General features: G+C 41.8%; 2 protein-coding genes across 3 annotated transcripts in view; one reads left to right on the forward strand and one right to left on the reverse strand.

The window, feature by feature from the left end:
• Positions 1-17,762, reverse strand: part of vps37d (VPS37D subunit of ESCRT-I) — a 54,026-nt gene extending 36,264 nt beyond the window's left edge. The window contains exons 1-2 of one of the 2 annotated variants that reach the window (XM_076889419.1): positions 17,643-17,762; positions 3,761-3,932 (exon numbers count right to left, since the gene is read on the reverse strand). In XM_076889419.1, coding sequence (XP_076745534.1) covers positions 3,761-3,932; positions 17,643-17,654 — 184 coding nt within the window. In that variant the 5' untranslated portion in view covers positions 17,655-17,762. Of the gene's footprint in view, positions 1-3,760; positions 3,933-16,589; positions 16,832-17,642 lie in introns of those variants that run through there. The other variant, XM_004551184.3, reaches the window with a different exon arrangement.
• Positions 4,976-7,277, forward strand: LOC112435421 (E3 SUMO-protein ligase ZBED1-like). The gene is made up of 3 exons (XM_076888817.1): positions 4,976-5,444; positions 5,630-6,249; positions 6,337-7,277. The coding sequence occupies exons 1-3, from the start codon at positions 4,976-4,978 to the stop codon at positions 6,730-6,732; spliced, it is 1,485 nt and encodes a 494-aa protein (XP_076744932.1). The 3' UTR covers positions 6,733-7,277.
• Positions 17,763-25,045: the final 7,283 nt, after the last annotated feature.

Raw genomic sequence — 25,045 nt, forward strand, 5'->3', positions numbered from 1 at the left:
TGATTCAACCATGAGACAGTCTACAACATCGGCTGCAGACTCACCCACCCCCACTGCTGCTGTTCCACCTCTGACACCTCAGACACTTCACGCCTCCTCTATTCACCCTGCTCACTCCCCCCCACCCCCAACAACAGCATCCAATACACACTCAACACAAGGCTCCAGCCTGTCTCTCTCAACCACCCAGGTTAGGAGGGAACTGAGGAGGATTAATGGCAAGAAGGCAGCGGGCCCAGATGGCATCAGCTCGAGGGTCGTCAGGTCCTGCGCGGACCAACTGTGTGGGGTGATGGAGCACCTCTTCAACCTGAGCCTGAGGTTGGGAAGAGTCCCACAGCTCTGGAAAACCTCCTGTGTTGTACCAGTGCCAAAGACTTCACGCCCCAAGGACCTCAACAGCTACAGGCCGGTGGCTCTGACATCCCACCTGATGAAGACCCTGGAGCGGTTGGTCCTGGCTCAGCTTCGGCGCCTAACAAGCTCATCACTGGACCCACTTCAGTTTGCCTACCAGCCTGGCATTGGCGCGGATGATGCCGTCATTCACCTCCTACATCGTTCCCTCGCTCACCTGGAGACCGCTGGAAGCACTGTGAGAATCATGTTCTTTGATTTCTCCAGTGCCTTCAACACTATTCTTCCCTCGGTTCTGAAGGACAAGCTGGAGAACTCTGGAGTGGACCATCACCTCACTACCTGGATCCTGGACTACCTCACCGACCGACCACAGTATGTGAGGACTCAGGGCTGTGTGTCGGACAGGGTCGTCTGCAGTACGGGGGCCCCACAGGGAACGGTTCTGGCTCCGTTCCTCTTCACCATCTACACTGCAGACTTCTCCCACAATTCCACCCAGTGCTTCCTGCAGAAGTTCTCTGATGACTCTGCAATAGTCGGCCTCATCACTGATGGGGACGACAAGGAGTACAGAGGACTGACTCAAGACTTTGTGGACTGGTGCCAGCTGAACTACCTCCAGATCAACGCCAGTAAAACCAAGGAGCTGGTGGTAGACTTCCGCAGGCACAAGCATTCTCCACTGCAACCACTGAACATCCAGGGTATGGACATTGAGGCTGTGGACAGCTACAGGTACCTTGGTGTTCATCTGAACAACAGACTGGACTGGACTCATAACTCAGACGCCCTCTACAGGAAAGGGCAGAGCAGGCTGTACCTGCTGCGGAGACTCAGGTCGTTTGGGGTGGAGGGCCCACTCCTGAAGACCTTCTATGACTCTGTGGTGGCTTCTGCTATCTTTTATGGTGTGGTCTGCTGGGGCGGCAGCATCTCTGCTGGGGACAGGAAGAGACTGAACAGGGTGATCCGAAGGGCCAGCTCTGTTCTAGGATGCCCTCTGGACCCAGTGGAGGTGGTGAGTGACAGGAGAACGGCGGCTAAGCTGTCATCCCTGTTGGACAACGTCTCCCACCCCATGCAGCAGACTGTGACAGCACTGAGCAGCTCCTTCAGTGGGAGACTGCGGCACCCACGGTGTGGGACGGAGAGATTTCGCAGGTTTTTCCTCCCCACTGCTGTCAGACTCCACAACAAAGACTTTAACTGAACAAACACACACATCCACACATGTGCAATAACACTAAGTGCAATAATCTTTTCTGGCATCGTTGTATTTTTACTCAGTTGTATATAGCATTCGTATTCTATTTTTATCTTATTGTATATTTTTATTCTATTTTATTCTACTGTATATAGTATATTATTTTATTCTATTCTGTACAGCTGTGTACTGTATTTATTCTTATTGTATTCTAATTTTTGCGTCATAACTTTTGCACTGTCCACTTCCTGCTGTGACAAAACAAATTTCCCACGTGTGGGACTAATAAAGGTTATCTTATCTTATCTTATCTTATCTTTCATGGTGACTACTTTTAAATTTGAAACAGGGCTGTTGATTGAGTGTGAGCAGCCATCTATAAGTACCCCATCAGTACTGTGTACCTTGTCAATGTTTACTAGTTAAACACTACCCAGTTTGTGCAAAGTCACACCAACACTAGTTTCTATTTGGGCTAATTTGTGTTTTCAGTGCAACTGGAGACTGGTCCAGAGATTAGTTTTCACCTCCACACCTGTCACACACACACAGGTAACTTTTATGTTTACAAATATTGCCGTTTAAAGAGGTCCAACTAGTAAATCTTACTGGTCTGGTTAGGCAGTTAAGTTGGCGTGATCTGCGAACATTAATCCCAGCTTTGGAGTCTCTTTTGTCAACATAGTCCTCTTTTGTGTCACATTCCAGCGATCTCAAGTTTCTCTTCATTTATTTCCCCCCGCTCATTAGTGTTGTTCCTCCTTTTCTCTAGAAACCTGGTGGTTGTCATAAAAGAACATCTTCAACAAATATTTCTGAACAAGCCACAATATGTTCATGTTTTTAGTGGGTTTCCATCCCATGGAAGTCAGAGCTCTTGGTTTCTAGTGTAACAGGAGAAGGCAGCAGTGGAAAACAATGCCAATAATATTTGTGAGAAACTGAAGCAGAAACACTCAAGGCCTCAGCTCCACCCGGGGACTACAACTACAGCTCACCCAGGCCAGCGTTCCCTACACCAAACTGCAGGATGTATTAAACAATACAGCTGTCTGCCTTGATCCACTCCGACGTTTGTCTCCGCTACGATTATTCGCCTCATTCATCCCCCCCCCCACACACACACTCCTCCAGCACCAAATGAGAATCAGATGTTTTGGAGAGGAAGTACGGACCCCCGCCCATCCTGCTTTGCAGGGGAGGTGGGATAGCATCTGTGTAATAACGTGAACACATTGACAGGAAGTTTAAAATTCCACCCAAGTTCCAACTTCAACCGCTGGCCGGCAGCTGTGTCAGAAACCACGCACTAGACCTGATCCATACAAACTCATACATTAGGTTTACAAATAAGCAGCAGCAGCCGCCATTACCTATGGAAACTCATGCAGCAGGATTTATTTTATCAACTGTTCTTGGAGGAATGTCTAAACTCGTTCACGAGGCTTAAAAATTTAGGAGCATGGCTTAGAGGACATCCTCTGCTGCTGCCGCGCCGTCAAAAGCATGACTTCCCTAAACAAAGACAAGGCCCCTTTCACCCCACAAATTCCTTGACAACTGCTGCAAGCTTCCTGCTGGCATTTGATATGCTCCATTTCGTTCCCATGACCGAACTCCAGTCACGCCGAGGCGGTTGAAGGCTCGTCTCGCTGACACTCTGAAGCGTTGCTGCACTCCCGACGTGAAACTTCCATCATCTCATCCTCTGAACCAGCGAGGGTGTCGCATCAAGTCAAACGTGATTTACATTTAGTTTTGCTTTCTGTGTCTCAAAGTGTGCAACAGCGAGTGTGTGTTTCTTAGTGCAATCACATGGGGAAGAGACAACGAGGAGCCGCTGTGGGTTATCGTGTGTAATTAGTTTAAACCTTAAGTGGTTGGGATGAAACCTTTCCTTTGGATTTGAGGAATTTTTTCTTTTGGTTGAACCTTTTGAAATCTCTGAGGCTATCATCAGAAAAATGAAAAATTCAGTGCTGCACTCTCACTTAGAAAGCCCATATTTACTCACCCGGTTTTGGACTCTGAACCAGTGACCCTGTCATCACAACCACACTCGTCTTGACTTATGTCTTGACAGTGATTCTGCGCTGGCACCCCATCCACCCAAAAAAAAAAAGAAAGAAAGAAAAACCCAAAACTGGCCTTCCCCCCTCCCCGTCTTTGTCTCCTCGGCGGTGGGGGCAAACTTACCAAGCTGACTCTGTTTTTCCCAGCATGTGGTTGCCAGGTTGGACAGTTCCCGGTATTTCTCCGCCAGTTGGAGCTTGCCGTTATTAAGGCGAGGTCGCCGAGCGAGGCTCTCCTCGGCCAAACTCCGGTTAGAGGTCAGCAGCATCTCCCTGTCAAACTGGAGCTCCTGAAACTGTGAGGGGAAAGAAAAACAATTAGTGTTAAATTAGCTGACATTTTTCCCTCGTACATGCAAAGACTCTCGTGACAACCGGCTCATGAACAGCTGTGCAGCCACAGTGCTGCACAGAACAGTGAAAGTATTTGGGCAATGACACATCTCTTGCAATTTTGCCTCCGACTTTGACTGTGGTGTGTATAAACCATCAAAACGCTAATTGCAGACTTTGTGCTGTAATTCAAGAAAGAACTGCATCACCTGCATTAGGAATTACAGACATTTTTATACATAGCGCCTCATTTTCAGAGGCTCAGAAGCAAGTGGACAAAAAATTTAACTAGAAGGATGTTTTTAACACTTCAGTGAGAGAAACTGATTGTGGACTAGGGCTGCACGATAAATCGAAAATTTATTGTCATCGCGATATCAGCCTGCGCGATGGGCCCATCGCAAAAGACGGCGTAAACTGCGATAATTGGGTACCTTAAAATGTTTACACACGTGCTGTAAAGAATTTACCAATCAAAGAAATCCATTTACACATTTGACCAGTCGAATAGAGCCCTTCACGGCATTAACCAATCAAATGGATTAGAGGCCCGCCTCCTACGCAGGTCGGGCGCGAACAACGCTGCAGCAACGAGTCAGAGTTGTAATGGCTGAGAGCGAGACGCGTGACGAGAATGCTACTGAACTCGTGGCTAAAAAAAAAAAAAAATAGTACCTCACTTATTTGTAGGTACTTTGGATTTGATAAAGACGACGTTCTCCAAACACAGGTACTCTGCAAAACTTGCCGAACACTCGTGGCAACCACCAGAGGAAACACGACTAATCTCCACCATCATCTTCAATACAACCACAGAGAACTGTTTGAAGAGTTCCAGAAAGATAGGGCTAGCCAAACAAAGGTTGCTAATGTTAAGACAAAGAGCGCAGCAGTCCAACAGCCGTCTCTGTATCAGAGTTTTTCAAGTGGAATTCCTTATGAGAAAACGTCGAAGCGGTACAAAGAAATAACAGAGGCCATTACACATTTTTTGGCTAAAGACATGATGCCTATAAATACAGTTAGCAGAGAGGGCTTCACCAGTCTGATACATAAAGTGGACCAGAGATACCGCATCCCCTCACGAAACTACTTTTCACATGTCGCCATTCCACAAATGTATGAAACATGCCGCAAGACCGTCATGTTTGAACTGAGCCAAGCTGAAAACTACGCAAGCACTACAGACCTATGGTCAAGTCGTACAACGGAACCATATATGAGTTTCACAGTGCACTTCCTCACCGAAGACTTTGAACTGAAAACACGGTGTCTAGAGACTGTGTATTTTCCAGACTCCCACACTAGTGAAAATATAGCCCATGTATTACGTGAGGTGTTAGCCAGCTGGGATCTTAAAGAAGATCGACAAGTGTCCATCACCACAGACAACGGTGCCAATGTTGTGAGAGCCACGGAGCTAAACAACTGGGTCAGACTTCAGTGTTTTGGACACAGGCTGCACCTTGCAATCGGTAAGTTTTATTCAAGGCAGATCTTTTTAGCAATGAAAATGTGCTATACATTATTATCAAATTGATATTGATAAGGATAATGTTACCTTTTTAGACAACTTTAGTTATAAATTTCAATTAGTTTTTTTTTTTTAAAAAAAAGGTTTTAAACATGACAGTTTTTTTGTTTCCTCTTATTTCTCCAGAAAATTCTATCAAAGATGATGCCCGCATTGCCCGAGCCATTGGACTTTGCAAAAAGTTAGTTGGACATTTTTGCCACAGCTGGAAAGCAAAGATGGCTCTGAAAAAAGCACAGCAGAAGCTCAACCTCCCAGAGCACACACTGATCACAGAATGCCCAACCAGGTGGGGTTCCAGGCAGAAGATGATTGAGAGAGTCCTGGAGCAGCAGCGGGCCATTTCTGATGTCATCTCAGCAGACAAGAAATCAAGACACTTGATTCCTACTTGGCAGGATCTTGAGGTACTGGAGTCTGTCAACCAGGCATTACACCCCCTGCAAGACTTTACAGATGCCCTGTCTGGTGAGAGCTACGTTAGTGTTTCATATGTAAAACCAGTCCTTCATCTGATGAAGACGTCGGTGCTTGCAGAGAAGGAAGAAGACAGTGATTTGACAAAATCAATTAAGAAGAAAATCCTCGAGTACCTGATTACTAAATATGAAAATCCAGCTACCCAGGAACTTATGGACATGGCGTGCTTCATGGATCCCAGATTTAAAGTCAGCTACACCAGCACTGATCGAGTCTCAGACATCAAGACCAGAGTGATGTCAGAAATGGAAGCAGTGGCACAGAAGGTATTCATGCATGCTTATATATAAAACCTTTCAATTCATATTTAGTCCAAAATGTTTACTTTTCTTATAATCTGCTTTCTGTTCCAGGAGAGAAGCTCCGCTGAACCAGAGGCCCAGACAGATGATCCACCCAGTCGTCCCCTGAAGAAGGCAAAAAAGTCCCTGGGCAGTTTCTTCAAGGCAGCTCCAATCCCTACCTCCTCTTTTATGCATCTCTCACAAGCTGTTGAAGCTGAGCTTAACAGCTACTTGCTATCCACGGCCATAGACAGTGAGGAAGACCCCTTGGCATGGTGGAAACTCCACAAAATGACATTCCCACAGCTAAGCAAGCTTGCAAGGAAGTATCTCTGCATACCTGCAAGTAGCTCACCTTCAGAGAGACTTTTTAGTACATCAGGAAACATAGTAACATGTCAGCGCACATGTTTAAAACCTTGGAGAGTAAACATGTTGGTTTTCCTTAACAAGAACTTGCCATAAAAAACATTCACTCAGGAAGGATGAATGCAAGATAGAGAAACCTTTTTTTTTTTTCAAAAAATTACAAAAATACACTACCTACATTGTTCTTAATTGTTGATAATATTAGTCTTGGCCAGTACGACCACAAAGGTAGACAATTGTTCTTTGGTGTGTTCCCACAGCAGACAAGTTCTTACCTATAGTTTAATCTAGTAAAGTTTCCACTCCAGTTTTGACTTGCATCATAACTACTTGGTGAGTGGTAAAATGATGAACAACTGCATAGAGATAATTTGCAGTATAATTTAAGTTATGTTTATTTAAAACTAATTATAGAGACCGGGAAGGATGTCTTTCAGAATTCAAGCCTCAGAAATTTTTTTATGGGGGCAATGTTTCAATGTTTGACTGCACTTTGTTGTTACACTGCTAATACAGCAGCTTTCATTAAATAAAACTGTGCAGTAAAACGGAAATTATGTATTTGTTTTTTGTTTTTTTTTTGCTATTTATTTTATCGCAAGTCATATCGTTATCGCAGTATTGATCACAGTTATCGCACATCGCAGGTTTTCCTAATATCGTGCAGCCCTATTGTGGACCTTAAAAATGATACACCTATTATCTCAAGTGTTCTTGACAACACACTAAATATTGTGAAGGTTTTTTTCTTAGAAATTTAAATAATAATTCTGTGATCATCCACTTTGTCTTCTGTGATTCCTTCTAAATAACTAGATTATTTGGGCTCTTCAGTCTCCTGATGGCCACCTTCACATATATTCACATCCCTTTGGCGCTCCTGTTGCAATTTCAGCTCCTGAAATCGACTTAATTTGTCATGAATTAACAGAATGGGGGGACTGGTCTTCTGTGGCCATGATGCTGCTTATCAGTTATTAGTCTGACTACTTCTGAGTCCCTGAAAATGATGGCCGGTGCATAAAAATGCCTCAAATTCCTAAACAGTTAAAGTGATGCATTTCAGTCACATGTTCATTATTTCACCACAATATTGTTACACTGTCTCTCATTAAAAAGAAAACATGATATTTTTCTAATGTTCATGTTTTTCTGGGTTTTTTTTAAATTGAACAGTGTATATTGTTTTTCTTCCTCTACAGTTTCTTTGTGCTATGAGGGAAAAGCGAGGATCAGCCACTCACACTATCACTAATCGCAAGCACAACGAATGGCTACCAGCAAAAACTGCTGTGTAAAGAAAGAGGAACATAAAAGAAAGCTAACGCCAAGGTTTAAAAGAAAACAAAAAAACATCAAGTGTGATAACTATAAAATGCTGTTGTTTGCAGCCGTAATGTTGATAAAGGAGTAAGATCTGGGTAAATGGGGAGGAGGAGTGGTAAATGTGATATTGTCACTGGAGCATGAGACCACCATAAATTATTAAACTCAAAGCCACTCCCTTTAAGTCTGGTCCCAGCAATAGCAGCTGGCGTCTCAAACACAGACACAATGCCACTTTGTGAGTTTCACAAAGTTAAAAGAGTCAGTTTCACACATTCCCGCCACTTTCTTTTTGCTCAATTGCTCACTTTCAGCGGTCAGCCTCTTTGGGCCTGAAGCCCTCTGCATTGAGTCCATGCTGCACGGTGCATCTGTCTCGCATTTTCCGGGTCATCAAAAGGATGGATGAGTCTCAAAAAAATTTGCAGAATTTGCCCTGAGGTCGAAAGAAGGATGACTGTCTGAGCTGCTGAAAAACAGGATGTCAGATCTTCTTTTCATTCATTCTCAGAAATCAAAAGATAATACAGATCAACTCACACTCCAATAAAGCTCCTTTCTTTCCTTAAACAAGAATCCAAACGGACGCATTTCCTGCCTCGGCTGGTCCGCCCAGTTTACCAAACAACAACTGCTGCAGTCTTCAGCGAGGGAGTGCTTTCTGTATTCCGATGCATAGGCTGGCGGTGTTTACCGCCCAAGACAAATGACACTTCAGAGTCAGGAACTCTGCACTGGAGAAGACGAGGCGACGCATTGTTGTTTTCTTCTGCCACGTAAACTGCAATAAAAAAGGTGTTCCTGTTGTCTTAAACGAGGCTCAAGCCGCCAATTTAACAACTCAGTCTGTGAAGAAATTGAAGGCCTTAAAAGTCTTTTCCATTAAAGAATTCTTCACGCAACACCGAGTATGTACCTGCAAGAAAGGAAGCAGTGTTGCGCTGACAGTCTCCTGTCACGGAGCCAGCTTGTATGATTATGAAGACTTTCATAAACGAGATAGAAAAATATTTTTATAAAAACAATAATGGATCAAACGACAGTGTGTAATGTGGCGTCGCCCCCCTGCAGATTTTGTGAACCCACTGCGAGTTTCGCCCACTCTTCTCAGAGCTTTATATCTTCTTCTAGCTCATTGTTTGGCTGTCTTGCCTGAAACTGTTTTACCTCTGACTTATCTCACAGCGGGCGTTTTTTTTCTTCTTCTTGGTCACAGCAGGCAGCTGTACTAATCTCCACATGTAGGAGAAAAATATCAAATAACGCTGCTTGATTTTTTTTTTTTAAAAATCACCGTTATTTTCTCATTTATTCATTAACTTCACAAATGTCATGCATTTAATAAACCGTAAAAAAACAACAACAAAAAACTGCTTTTAGTGACGTCACTCCTGCAACGTGCTGACGAACAAACAAACTGCAATCGTTGCTGCGGCAACCCCAAAGTAATCTTGCGCGAGGTTACACGATGCCGTCTGCAAAATTTGTAACACAAACTGCAAAGCTGGTCTTGACAGCACATCAGACACCTGATCAAACAAAATCTAACCAAAAGGTGAAGAGTGTACTGCGTTTCACAGCCTGAAAAGTGAATCCATGAATGAACATGATGCAGCTAGTGAAACATTGGCATCTTCTTCTTCAGGCTGTCAGATTACATCTCTGAGCTGGCTGGGGAACACCTCAGTATTCCCTCTGATAAAGCTGGAGGAGGTGGCTGGGGGCGGGAGGTCTGAACTTAAATAAAATACTAAATACTAAAGGGTACTAGCATTGAATTCCAGGTACTAGCATCAGTTCAAGCATTAACCCAACCGTACCCAGTGCAGGTCCGGATTGTATCCCAGTATCCCAAAAAGTGATGATGCAGTGAATTATGGTTCAATCCCAACAGTAACATCTCCTCAACAAATGAGAAACCAGTGTGTGTTTGGTGTAAACAGATAAAGGGGATAACGTTACATCTATCTGCCTCGCTCCTACTCAGATGACTGCATGGGCATTAAGAGTCATGTAAAATCATAGCTAAAGTCCTGATTTTATCACCCAACAAAAGCATTTTATAAAAAAAAAAAATTCTCAGTTATATTAATGCGTTAAATGGAAGTTTGAAGCTACATGGTGGCAGCTACACTGATGCTTCGCGGTTGATGGCACTTTAGAGGTCTACACCAGCAATGCAGCATTATCGTCATACCAACTTTCTGAGGAAGAGGAGCTGAAACTAAGCTTTTAGATTAAACAATAAAGCTTTCAAACCAGCACTAGCAGCACTCTCCAAAATACCCTGAAGAATGTGTAAATGATAAGTACACGAGATATTAAAAAGCCCTCCTTTTATTTACAAAAGAGGGCTCTAAAGCGTTTGAATTTTTAAATACAATTGTACACCTCTGTTTTTAACCTATGACTCATGTACTGACAGTGAAGCTTTTCCTTTACTAAGACTTTATCATGTGGGATTTGTGGTTTGATTTAAGGGGAAATGCAAAGATTTCTGTCGAACAACAATGCAGACTCTCTGCAGACCACCCGAGTTTAATGACGTTCCACTGAAGGCCCACTCTGAGCCAGGAAAACCCTCAATAGCCTTTAAAAAGGCAAAATGGAGATTAAAATTCAAACCTTCTCTCATCAAAGAACTAGGAGGATTCTCAGGGAGAGCAGTTCACCTTGAGCAAGTCATCCAGTCTGCACCAAAATGTAATGGGTTACTCCTTCACCCAAACACCACCTCCTCACCAATTTTCATGAAATTTTGTCAAGCAAATTTTGAGTAATTTTACTCAAAGACAAAGAAGGTAAATGAATCTATTGGATGCCAGCGCTCAGTACTTGACAGCTTCCACGACATAAACCCACCCCCCATGTTTAATGTACCGCTCTCATCCCCTCCCCCAAGTCTTCAGCTAGTTGTGATTCTCATGTTCACACAGAATCACTGGGAAGATGACCTAGATCTGAAGTTTAGCGGTTACGTGAGGTCTGTCTCTACCTGGTTTCCCCTCCGAGGATGATTTTTACCAGTCTGCAAGATTAAAGAGCCCAGCAAAGTGGAAAGATCTCCAGACACCAAAAAACTACATCCGAATATGAAGTAATGAAGCGCAACTGAAAATACAACACAGCATGAAGCTTGTTGTGTGGCTGATTATAAATAGAGTGGTCAGGTATCCCATTTCATGTGGGACTGAGTGGCATTTTTATCCTGTGTCCTCTTGTTTAAAGTGAACATTTCTCATGCATAACTAAAATAACTGCTGTAAATGGGAAAAGGTGTTCTGAGTCTTTGCACGGGACCATAAAGACTCAATGCCATATCTTTAACATTATATTATTTGGACAGATCAAACTACCCCTAAGACAGGCTTAAAATGTGTTTCTATACAATCTTCTATACAATCTTTACACCAGCTGAGATATTACATTAACTGAGATATGACTCTAAAGAATTTGTTTAAGCAGTTTCCTCTGAACTAACCACTAAAGACTGGCTCAGGTTCACACTTTAAGGCTTCAACAGATGATGCATGGCAGTAAAATAAAATGTCAGACTGATTATTTATGTTTGTTTTCTTTTAATGATTCGATTATTTAAGTTCTGTGTCATGAAAGTGTCTAAATCACCATGGCAACTCGTGCTGAACACCCAACCTGGTTAGGAGCAGGTTGCATTGCAAGTCTTGGCTGAACGCGTCACGCTTTTTACTGATTCTTTTATTTAAAACATGATTTAAGTGTAATACGGATAATCTGCTGGGCAAATATGTTTTATATGTGCAAGCTGCTAAGTTGTACCTGAGTAAACCCGCTGGATAAAATGCAAAATCCGTAACATTATCACAGGATTGTGTTTGTGTTAATTTTGTGATGTAGAAAATGTATGAACAGTCTTTATAGTCGGTTCTAATCTGCTGCGAGGTCCCTTTTACACTTCTGAACTGCAGCTACAAGAACACATAGGCTACGTTCACACTGCAGGCGAAAGCGCATCAAATCCGATTTTTTTGACCCTATGCGACCCATATCCGATCATGCTATGACAGTGTGAACGGCGCAAATCCGATATTTTCAAATCCGATCTGGGTCACTTTCGTATGTGGTACTGAATCCGATACATATCCGATGTTTTAGAAAGCGACTGCTGTTTGAACGGTCAAGTCGCATTAAATCCGCCTTTTACGTCACCGACACAAGACTGAAGCCAATTATCAGCGCCCGAGAAGACATCGCGAACGCTTCCTAGCCATCCAGTGTAGATGTCAGTGAAACTGTTGGGAAGACAACGTAAACATTTTATTTGTACTGTATAATCTGCAGATTCTGACAGAAATCTGCAGCTATCCTTTGAAGCACCGCTCCTCTCTTAAACAGCAATAAGGATCATTATTAGGTTATTTACATTATTATGTAAATAACAAAATAACTTAAAGCAAAAATTGGGAAACGTAAAGTCCGAAGTCTTTATATTAACGGCCATCAGTCAAACAATACTGTTTGTTCTTGGTCTAAACAGAGCGCGTTGTGTGTGACATCTTCTTTTGCGCATGCGGGCCGCTTTGAGCGTTCACACTAGAGCGCGTTTGCTGTCGCATTTTATTTGTAGTGTGAACGAGGAGACAAAAAAATCGGATTTGATCAAAAAATCGGAATTGAGCATTAAGACCTGCAGTGTGAACGTAGCCATAGACACACAGTGAAAATACCTGTGTAATCATTCAAATTAATTTCACTTTGATCTGCCAGGAAACAAAAGCTATTTCCATGACTCCTCTATTAGGCTATGAGACAGTAACATTCAATGCTTAAATGTGTCCAGTCCCAAGTTTCAGAGCTCTAATGTGCAGCTGTCATCTTAGAAATAAAACAGCAGCACTGATAAAAATCAGCATTAACATAGAAAACTTGATTTCTTTGTTTATTTTATCACTCTGGGTGCTAAATCACCAGATTAATGACCTTCTGCAGCATTAATAGCTTGTCTCATTTTCTATGTTGTTGCTTTTCACTGTTACATTTTTCATGTTCTTTACAGATTTTTAAATCACCATCATAATCTGATAACATCTCTCGCGGGGATCATTTTCTGAGGAAGAAGAGTCATGTGATGCATGACACACCCCTTTTTATGTGAGCGTACACAGACCCTGAAGCAGAAAGTCCAGCTAGAGCCAGCTAAAGCAAAGAAAGCCTGGCTTTGTTGAACTATGTTGGCAGCATACCCCTCAGGTTCCACGTAAACACCACCTTCGCCCCACATTTAGTCTGAAGAGTGATTCAGATACCATTCCTCACTGATAAGGGTTAATGAAACAGCAAGCAGTGATTACGGCATGTGTAGGCTACAGTTTATGTTTTGACATTTTATCAGCTTTCCAGTGGGTCGCTGTGTTGTTGTCACATCGTGTGAGCGATTTCTGATGTTCCCACAAGCTGTGCGCTCCGAACATCTTTGCAGTCGTTTCTCCTTTATGTCATACAGTCGGACACACGTGGGTCTTGTTCAGCCTACCAACATCGGTGCTCTAATTCCTGCTGAATATGTCAGAAACTGTTAAGCATCCTGCAGTAATGCATTACACAGCTGGTATTCAAACACGTATCACAACAAAACAAAAGCAGGAACAAAAGAGGAATGAATGGCTCTCACAGATGTCAACCTGACTGGTAGACTGGTAGCTGCTCATTTTTTTTTTCAACCAATTTAAGCTCCGCATTATTATTGTTATTAACTAATCCCATACATCAGTGAAGCAGCAACGTTCAGAGCTTAAAAACCAAGCCAACCCCAAAAATACCCCGAACAGCAGTTCCTCTAATGTCCACTTGAGGCTGCTCCCAAAGTGACCCTACTCTCATAGAGCCCTCCCAAAGTCAAACTGTCTAACAGCGCATCAGAAATAAGACCTGTTGCATGAGTCTAGTTTCATTATACCAACTTGCTCAAAACTCCAGGTTTTAATTATATCTACGACACAGAGCCAGGGTTGTTTCTAATGATGTGACTCTCATGCTTCTGTCTCAGTAATACTGTGTTTTATGCTGCTACAATGCAGAGGGTTGCAAACAAAATGCAAAATAATTGCATTTCTTAATTATTTAGCTCCATCGATTTAAGCACACTTGCAGTGTTTGAGGATGACTAATCCACAATGGTTACGTTTCAGTGAACACGCTGTTGTTGTTACTCTACCCGTGGCTGTGAAAAAGCACTGCAATTCTATAGCTGCTGAATCCCAACTGAGAGCCTTTTCTGTTTGAGCAACCCCAAGGCAAAACTCATCCGAATGGGGCCCAAGAAAAAGACGTCTGGTTACAACTGGTGTAGATCTGTCTGCAAGTGTCTGATTCATTAGATCCTAATGCATCAGCCTGATCTCACAGAAAAACACACAAAAACCCCAAACAACTGGGCTATGGATGCACACTCTCCATGGCAACCACTGGCTTTAACCCAACCAATGCTCTTTTTCTAAACTAAACTGATTAGTGTTTAATCCCTAAAATAAACCAAGCTGCCTTCCGCCACCAAGTCTCCAAACCTTGCTTTCCTTACACCTGGTCCCTGCACCTAACCCTAATCTACCTACCTTTCATCACATGAGCCAGCTCTTTCCCGTTAAAGCCCCACTTTCACCCCCATCTCTCTCGCTGCCTTCTAACACGGCTTCCCCATTTCCGCTTCCTTTGTCTTCAGCCAACAGTAACACAGCTTCCACCGGCACCCTGTTGGACAGCAGCACCAGCGGTTGTTAACCCAGGCCTCAATCCGGTACAGAAATCTAATTTTTGACAATCTGCATGTTTGTAACCCTATCCATTTATCCGGGCTTGGGACCAGCTCTAGGAGTAGTATTTAGTCTGTTAAACCTAAGAGATAGGTGTGTTTAGGCATTAAGATCCAGTTTCTTTTATATTCTAAACTAAAATGAGCAGCTTGGTCATCTCTAAACCTAGATGGTTTGATATCCTAAACGTTACTAGTGTGTAAGGCCTAAACTGAACAGCTTTAATAGCCATGTGAATCATCAAATGGTTGGCTTGGGTCAGAGCAATGAAAATTTTGTCTTCAGAGGGTAACTGTGTTTTGTCCATGGTGAATTTACATTACAATGCACCAAATAAGCATCCGCCCCAGGCAGTGGACTTCAAAGGAGTGTAACAGCAGTTTTAGCTGTTCCGTAACAACTACAGAGTTTATTTTTATTTAAGTCTTTAACCCTAACAGAGTAGTTTTCAGTGAGAATTAAAAGCATGTTTTATTTGATAATTCATTTTTCCATATATTAATAGTGTTAAACTCTGACATGTGGGACTCAAATGGTGGTCTCTGATGTGAGCTGTAAATGATTCACTAAACCAACCAAACCACCCAGCCTCCGAGTGTGGACTTTTTTTTACCTTTAGGGGAAAATGTTAATGTCATGTAGATGGACACAAATCATTGCATACCAGACTGACCAGATGTCTTAAAAAATAATGTTGGAAAATGCATGTTCAGAAACACAGGTCAATACATTACAGGTCACGAGTATTTCAGGAATTGGTGCGAAACTGTGTTGAATATGCGGATTTCTTGAAAGCTTGGGTAAGATAAGACGCGCTAGCTAGGTGTACATGAGGTTTACCATAACTAAGTGATGGAAAGATGAGTATGAGCGTGCGTCTGTGTGTGAGTGTCAGAGAGAGAGAGAGAGAGAGAGATGTGGTGTCGCTTGACACCACAAAAATCACCATGCAACCCCCCTGGAAATGCGCCTCTCTCTAAAGTGCAGAGTGGTTACTCCCTTTAGAAAATGTCCAATTTATATTTACCACGGTTCCACGCAAATTTACAAAAACCTACAAACACGACTTCGGGCGTTTTCTAAAGATTGGCTACCACTCCTCAATTCGGCTTGAATGCAATACACCAAGATGCAGTTTACTGCAGTAACACAACTCTTGAATGAAGTACTGCCGCTTAACTTACAATTGTGTCTCTTGAGCGAAAAGATTAAGCATATCCAGTTTTAAAAGTGGGAATTTTACTCGGATGTGTAACGTTATGTACATTCAAATATCGCCGAACTTAATAGCATGTAATTACTTTAGTTTTTCTCTTAAAGTCATCTTCCACTTCGAGTTTAACCCCACATGCAAATGAAAAAAATCTGCAATGCGAGATTTCTCAAAGGGAATTCGGAGCGAGGACTCAAGCCACATGACGGCGCGTATGTGGGGGGGCTTCAAGACCACGATACGAAGCTTTCTGTCCAGTGAGAAGGTTTACAGACTGAAATAAACCACTTGTACGAACCAAACACAGAGATATCCCAGAGTTTTACATTCGCTTCAGTAATTAATCATTCACCGCAAATATTAATAGCGCGGAGTTTAATGAGAACGAATTGGAAATCCGACCGCTCGCCACGCAGACAATCGATGAGCCGTGCACTGAAAGCTGGGCTGTTTCACACACCGCACACCAAATATGAGGACCACAAACAGCAGAATATTCAGCAATGACCACAAACAAACCCCCAAAAACTGTGCTAAAAAATAGGAGGTACTGCTAACGAAGCGCCAACACAGAGCAAATTACTCTCGGCACTTTGGTTCTTGGGGGGAGCACGGAGGATCCCTACCTTCTCATTGAGGCGAATGATTTGGTCCATTTTGTCGTCGTTTTGTAAAAGCTCCCTCAGCTCACTCGCGCTTAAAGCCCTGTAGCCGTCAGGACAAGTGCTGGCCTCCTTCAAGTTGGACATTTTATTCCTTGAAATTGCGGCTGAACACGGCTGGGAAACATAAAGCCCGCACAGCGGTTACATCTCTGCTCACATTGGAATGCGCTACAGCGACCGTCCCGCACACAGCGTCTACCAGACAGCCGTCACGCTTCCTGTCAATTCCTTCAAAATAAAACACCTCCACCGCACTGACATCAGGGGCGTTTACAAGGGGTGGCACAAGGGACCTCCAAAGAAAATTAGATTAATTTTGGTAGACCAGCTTAATCATTAATCAGATTAAACATGAACTAATTTAACAACACATAAGTAGTAGGGGTGCAACGATACACAAAATTCACAGTTCGGTTCAATACTTTGGTGTCACGGTTTGATATTTTTTCTATACAAAAAAATGTTCATGCCTTTTTAATTTGTCATTTATTAAAATTATAAATATATATTTTAACTCAAAAGTACAGTTTTTAAATTTAATGTTGCTGAAACAACAAAATAATAAAAAATAAATAAATCTATCTGATTGAGAAATCACTCATCTTTGGAAAAGAGAAATGGCTCTTTCCAAAATAAAAGCTATACCCTTCTTATGGGCTATATTCTCAGCAGCACATTAAACATATCAAGTCCCCCATAATGAGAATCATGTCTCGGGTAAAGTTTGTAGCATGCGTGCTTGTTGTTTTTGTCTGCTTCCACTTGTCTTTGCATAAATGTGCAGTCATATTCGTTGTTCCCACTAGTGCTGTCAGCGGTAATCTCGTTGAAGTGACGTTAACGCCACAACACGGCAAATCTCAGTTAACGAGCTACCGCGGATCGCCCCGTGCGTGGGGCTGGACAGCGTCAACACGTTAACAAGCTAACTGCGCTAACACACTAGTTCCCACCAATTGAGCATTGCGTGGCACATCCGACATACTGTTTTACTTTTGTCCATGGCGCGCTTACCAACAGGGTCATGCTTCACATGAAAACCAAGATAGTTCCAAATGCCAAATCTGAATGAGGATGGGGGAGGTTCAATTTCGGGTAGGTTGAGGCAGTTGCCATGTTGCAATGAGCTTAGCTTCTGTCTTGCGCTGTGCTCAGTGGATCTGCACTCGACGGTGCAGCCTAGGTGGAGTAGTCGAACGCAGATCCACTGAGCGCTCAACACAGACAGCGTCGTCAGAAGAAAAGTTGATAAAATAAATTTTAAAAAAATTGTATTGTTCGATACATATGCGTACCGAACCAAAAGCATTGTATGAGCGGTTCAATATCGATACGAGTATTGTTGCACCCCTAATAAGTAGGTCCTATAGGAAGTCTCCACTATAAGGCACATCAAAAGGAGACCAGAGTTCATATGCTGTAGCACGAGTGTTCTGTAAGAAAAGGAGGAAGTGTGGCAGAATTTTGGCATTAGATGGCATAAAAGATGGACGTAGCATCACACACTTGTTATAACGTCTCGTTATGGAGCCTGAAGCTGAGAGTTTTTACCACTGTTGAGCCCACCCTCGATAATCCTCCTTTCTGACTTGTAGAATGAACCAAAGGAACATAATGAACTTTGTGCTCTACTGAATATGACTCATTTTCGCAACCAGATGAGTCGCCTCATGCTGGCCATTAAAAAGAATGCATGTTTAATTCACTTCCGTGCTGGCTTTTGCTTTTTTGAGAGCTGGAGGCTATGTCCATCTTTTACTCCATCCATGTTTCAGCCCTATTATCAGCTCAGGTGTGGTTGCTCGGGTAAAATCCTTAATAGTATTTCAGCTCATTTTTGTTCGAGTGGTCTGAAAGAGAACTAGACTCCTGCACCTCTTGTGAGCTTTTAGGCTTTAGAGGATTTATCCATGACAGGAGACTCTGTGGAGCAGAATCCAGCAGCATAAACAATATTAGAGGAAAAAGCTCAGATAAGACGGATTTATAGCAGTGGTGTTTCACCTGGGAGAGTGGGATGGATGTGGTTTGAATAGATTTCTGCCTGTTGCACCTTAAACTAGAGTTTGTTTACCAGAGTGTGCAGTCTCCCAAAGCCAAACAGCACACCTGGCATGCACAGATACCGTAAAAAGCACACATTCAGAATACAATACAATCAATACAAAAACAATCAATTAACCCTTGAAGTAATTGAAAGTAGAATCGTAATGAAATAATGAGGGCATTAAAGCTACACTTTGGCACACAGCCTGAATATCAGGCAGCTGAAGGCCACCTTATCACTTTGTTCCAAAAGACACAAGCACTGCACGTAGAAACATGGCCTCCTCCTCATTCATTTTAATGAACCCTCTGCATTGGAGCAGCAGAGCGCTGCAGACGCAAAGGGCTCTGTTAGAAAATAAAATGAAAAGCAGAGTGTTGCTGCAAAGAAAGCTGGCTCAAGTTTTGCAACATGAGAACATCCAGAAACACTTTATCTAGTCCACTCAGCACTTTGCCAAAAAACATTTGCACATTTAGAAGCATAAACCATTTCATTGGTTATTGATTAAACGTTTTAATAATTTTCACTTGGTTGTGTTTCCCAGGAGCTGGTATACAGACTATATTAATATATACTTTTTAAATGTAAAACAACCTTTAACCTCAATTTGATATGATTTTCTTCCAAAATTGTGTCTTATTTATCCGTGTGAAACTTGCGTGTTTAGCTCTGATTTAACTTCCGTTTCAGACCTTTCAACATAAAAGCTACTCGTTTATGGACGACAATGACAAACTTCATATAAAATACAAACACGTCTCTGACCAGATCATTAAACTTGGGTTTCATATATTTAATCAGATCTATTTATGATTTATAAATCTATGTCAAAGCTTTTAGTAAAGGATTTCTATCACACTACAAATTAGATGTGAGCAGATGAATTTTTAACGTCACAGCTATACATCTGCTTTGAAAGGACAAGTGAAAAATAAATAATATCAACTCAAAACAGTGTGATAAAGATATAAAATGTATCTGTAGATTAGAAATTAAAATTATTTACAAACACTACACATTAATAAACACTAATACCTATATGGGAGCTTATAGCATGCAAAAGCAGTGTTAGTCCAGGTGTTTTAAATAATTGTAGTTGTAAGATTCTAAAACAAAATATGATTTTACAGGAAAGACTTGCATCTTGCATTTGGCCTTTATACAGAAGCTTTTTTTCTGCATTTGTTTTACTCCCTTCATACACTGTTTGTGCCACCACATCCTTTAAGATCCTGTAAACATCTGAGACAACAAGTGAGCAGTGACTGATGTCTGAGATATCAGCGTCTGTGTGTTGTTTGCGGTTTCATTGCAGATAAACTTGTTTCGTGGTTTCAGCTGCATAAAAACTTGAAGGTTAAACAAGGTTAAAATTACTTACTCTTTAAAAAAAACATGAAGCCCAAAAAGTAAGTCTCCGTTGTTTGGTAATTACTGTAATCACTGTCTTATAGACATTTTAATTTGTTGCTTTAATAACTGTGTGTAAACCATTTAGTAGTGCGTTATAGATCATTTGTGAGTCACTTTTAAAGCGAGGCTTTAAATCATCAGCAAGAGCTGACTGTTTGATCTAAAAATGCTTTTCAACCTTTAAGGGACCAAACCCTTTACTTACTAAAATCACAAACCAGGGTCGTTTGAGGTTAAAGTAAGTACTTCACCCAGGAAGTACAAAGCCCTACGATAGGCTGTTACACGCATGTTAAGCTTCAGGGTACTGTATATTGAAATAAACAGCCTATCAGAGGGCTATGTGCTTCCTGAAAAGCTAGAAAAATGCTATGCTCACCACTGCCCCTAGAGGCTGAAGAAAAATGGCGCATGTGATTAGTGCAGCACAGGCATGGTGAGTGAGGCTATCAAGAAGCTCTTTGTACCTCTGCAAGCTCGTGAAAAATAAAGGTCTTTCAATACTTTTACAAACCTATCCTTAGTGCCTGGATTGTGATGTTTTAAGTTACTTGTTTTACAGTACTCTGCAAAGTCTGGAGCCATCTCTCATTTCCCTAATTTCTTCATATTTTGCTAGGAGAGTTCAGTGATTCATTGAAACATCTGCAAACATACATAGAATAAATTTCTTAATCCAAAAATAGAGTTTTTACAATTCTAACGTGCTTTAAAGTCAATATTTGATATGTCCACCTTTATTCTGCAGCACAGTCTGAACTCTCATAGTCACGTAGTGTTCAGGAATAGTTCTCCAGGCTTCTTGAAAGACATTAAAAGCTCTTCTTTGTATATTGGCTGCCTTTGTTCTGTTCTCTGTCAAAATGATCCCACACTGCTTCAATAATGTTGAGGTCTGGGCTCCGGGGATGCCAGTCAATGCTGAAAAATAGAGTCGATGCCACTCTGAAGCTTTCCAGATCCACAGTAGATCAAAATCGGATGGTACTTTTCCGTATTCATATTTCCATCAATACTGACGAGCTGTCCAACGGCACTGTCTGAAATCCAGCCCTAAACCTTGACAGAGCCTCTTCCTTGTTTTCCAGATGTTTTCCAGTAGTTTAGGTCTGTTAGCCATGACAAAACAGGAGAAATTACAACAAAATTGAAGAGTCACAGCTGAACCCAGCACTCCTGACAGCTACGGTAGCTGGCTGCCACTCTTTGCATGGTGAGTTTCACTTTCTTCCTTTTGGATAAAGTTTTGTGGTCCCAAAGTAGAGAACAACAAACTTTAAATAGAGTTTTGTTCCAGCAGCGATCAGTCAAATAAAGAAATCATAGTTGTGCGGCATAATGCTATGTGGCCTCTCTGTTATTTTATTTAATGATGTGTTTTCAGTCTATTGTATTATGTTTATCTTATTGAAAATGTGCATGTGTGGATGGATGACCCTCTGCTGCAGACCAAATCTACCTGGCTGGCTCATCATCGTCAAGCTCTCCTGCATGGATGCACTGATTATGATCCTTCTGAGAGAAACAATAACTGCTTTCTGTCTGTGGCTGCCTTGTCTTCGACACATTTTCTTAAAACCACAAAAAAAAAGCGCATGAGCTTTGTCCACTGAAACCAAAGTTTATGCGTAAAACCGCTGTTTGGCAACAAATGGCGCAACAGTCAGCAAAAGTGGTGACGCTAAGCTTGCTGCAGCCAACTGTAATGTCAGAAAGCAAAGTGAAACCAAACTCATTTCCTGACTCATCAATATCAAAGTGCTGTCAGAGTGGTCAAACTGAGGGCTTTTCTGTGTGTGTGTGTGTGTGGGGGGGGGGTTACATCAAAATTGCATAAAATGCAAAGAATAAGACAGTGAATAAGAACTCAGCGTAAAGAAAACTGCATTTAAACCTGTTGTTTGAGGTACTGTGTCAAAATAAAAGCACTCATGACTGCTGCTGGCATTTTACGACTTGTGATATTTAATCAAAATAAAAATGCTCACTGATCAGGGTTCATGTAGCATGTTGCAGAGGTATCTGGGTGACATTAAACCACTTAACATGAGTACATGATTCATAGTGTACTCAAACTATGAATCATGCTCCTCCAATGAGTCACAAGAGGAATCTGAGGGGTCCTAATATGCAAGAAAGAAGAAAATATATGAAAAATACATAGATTCGGTTAATTGTGTAATCATTTATAAAGGTTCTCATATAAATCGTAGTTGTTATTAATCTCTGTCTCTCTTCCACAGCATGTCTTTTATCCTGTCTTCCTTCTCTCACCCCAACTGATCACAGCAGATGGCCCGGCCCCTCCCTGAGCCTGGTTCTGCCGGAGGTTTCTTCCTGTTAAAAGGGAGTTTTTCCTTCCCACTGTCGCCGAAGTGCTTGGTCATAGGGGGTCATATGATTGTTGGGTCTTCTCTGTATGTATTATTGTAGGGTCTACCTTACAATATAAAGCACCTTGAGGCAACTGTTGTTGTGATTTGGCGCTGTATAAATAAAATTGAATTGAATTGAACTGAATAAAAAAAACATAAAGTCTAGTTGATGTTAATAAGTTAATAAGCTAATTACCTTCAGCTGACCAAGTCCTTTATAATTCCAACCAAGTAACTTTGTCATTGGAGTCTCATCATTGAGCTTTAGAAGTGTGTTTATTGTGTGTTTAATTAGCTCACAGCTGTGTTGCAAAGGCCTGTTAGAGGCCTGCTAAATTCTATGTTTCTGCTTTACTTTTCATCTACATAGAGACAGAACATAAAAGGAGAGGGGTTGGAGAAGAGCAAGCAAACTAATTGGACCTCCTATTAAATCCTGAGAATATGTTACAGTTCCTTGAGTCCAGCTAAAGTTCCTTCACCTGCTGACAAACACCTGTGGGTTCTAAAAACACTTCAGGGACAGTTTTTGTGAACTGAACATAATACATCATCGAAAGAACAGACTGGAAAACTGTCTGCATGAGGAAACTCGTCGCAAAAGGTGCTGAATCCTTATTATGAACTTATTTTCTTTAAAGTATAATAAATTGCATTTACATTAATATATATATTGGTATGGTGCAAGAGTCATAAAAACGTATTCAATGGTAACTTTATTGTCCCTGACGGGAAATTGATTTGCAGTATGTCCATACAAACAAACAAACAGACAACCAACACATCACATACACTCACCATTCATTCCTTGCATTGGAAAAATTAAACAAAAGCTAAGGGTCACAATAATTAAAGAATTTAATTCAGTGATGAAACGATACTGTACTATCCAAAAGTGTTGAGCCATCCCTCATTTCTTTATGTTTTGCTATGGAAAGTAGATGCAATGCTTACTTTAAATATGCAAATGCATATAAATGTTGAGGTCTGGGCTTTTGGGGAGGCCAATCCAGAACTGGTAGTGTTTCATTGTAGGTTTTTCTTTCCAGGTATGTTTTTACTGCTTTGACAGTGTGTTTGGAACTGCTGCCATGCAGTAATATAAAGTCTTTTGCGATTCGATGGTGGGTCAAAATTTGATGCTCATTTTTGACAAGATCGCCATCAGCAGTGGTTGAACGGAATGACAGAGCCTCCACCGTGCTTTACAGAAGGCTGTAGACATTCACTGTTGTAGCTCTCTCCTCCTCTGTACTTACTGATGATGTTTATATTGAAATATTTCAAATTTGGGTTCAAGACTTCTGCATAGAACTGTGTGTTTTATTTTGCCTGACTCACTGCACCATCTTGTGGAACAAACTGGTATTACTGGAAAGTACAGCTTGGCTTTAGCTCACCTTCAGTGAATGTCTCTCAACACAGTGCAAAGATATTTTGGACGTGCAGCCACAGATGTCATTTGTTCACAGTCTGTTGAGAGCTTTAGTTAAATTTGCAAAGTTTCAAACTGCTTTAAGCTCAGACCGTGGACGGAAAGATGAACTACGCCTTCGGTGAGATGACTTGACTCTCACTGTGTCCCCTGTTCCTGTGCTTTGTACAGAAAATAGCCAAATTGTGTAATAGTGGCTTGTTTTACTCATAATAACACCCCAAATCACACAAACACTGAAGTAATCATGGCACACATCACTGATTTTAACTTAAGTGCTAAAAATCTGAGCTTGAACAAAAGTTGTGTGCAAATTATTCATTTAAATAAACAGGAAAGCAAAATGGGGCAAAAAGCTACAAAACAAAGTAAACTTCCACCTTGTGCTACATTCCTTTAAAACGATGTAAAGCCATGCTGTTTCCAGGTCCTGACGCCTGGCTTTCACACTTCCCTCCTGCTGATCCTGATTTTCATGTCATTAGCTGAGGTCCGAGTCCTGCAGCCAGTGGATGCTCTCCAGGGCCTCTATAAGCTGACTGAAGCTACACTTCAGGGCCTTCGGCCATTTTTTTTTATGGTTGTCAGAGTATCAGTGTTTAACCTTAGCTTTGCTTGCCTGCTTTTCGTTCAGCTTATGTTTCTGGCTAGCTTGATTTTCATTGTTAACCTGATTGATTTGCCCTTTTTTGCCTTCTGTTACTGTAACCTGGGGAAGTTTATAGGGAATTGAGGTGTAGGCTTGTAATCTTTCTGTTAATCGGTTGTTATGTGAAATGAGGTGAAATGGAGGACCCAATGTGCAGACTCCAGGAGGCATACGTGAACTCAAACTCAGCTTTATTGCTGGATGAGAGGCCGAACAGAAAACTAAACAAACTGAAAATACAGATAAGAAACTGGCAGGCAGCTGGCCAGACCACACAGCATAGGGTGATGGCAATCCCAACACAGACAAAGGAAAACACAGGGCTTAAATATACAGAGGGAGCAATCAGGGAATGAGAGACAGGAGGGAAACACAGCTGGGATAAATCAGGGCTGACGAGACCAAGGAAGCAAAACCAGAGACATAAGACACAGACCTTCAAAGTAAAACAGGAAACATGACGCCGACTTGACACAGGGAGACATCAGACAGGGG

This window comes from Maylandia zebra, linkage group LG10, assembly GCF_041146795.1.
Source record: "Maylandia zebra isolate NMK-2024a linkage group LG10, Mzebra_GT3a, whole genome shotgun sequence".
Taxonomy (NCBI): Eukaryota; Metazoa; Chordata; class Actinopteri; order Cichliformes; family Cichlidae; genus Maylandia; species Maylandia zebra.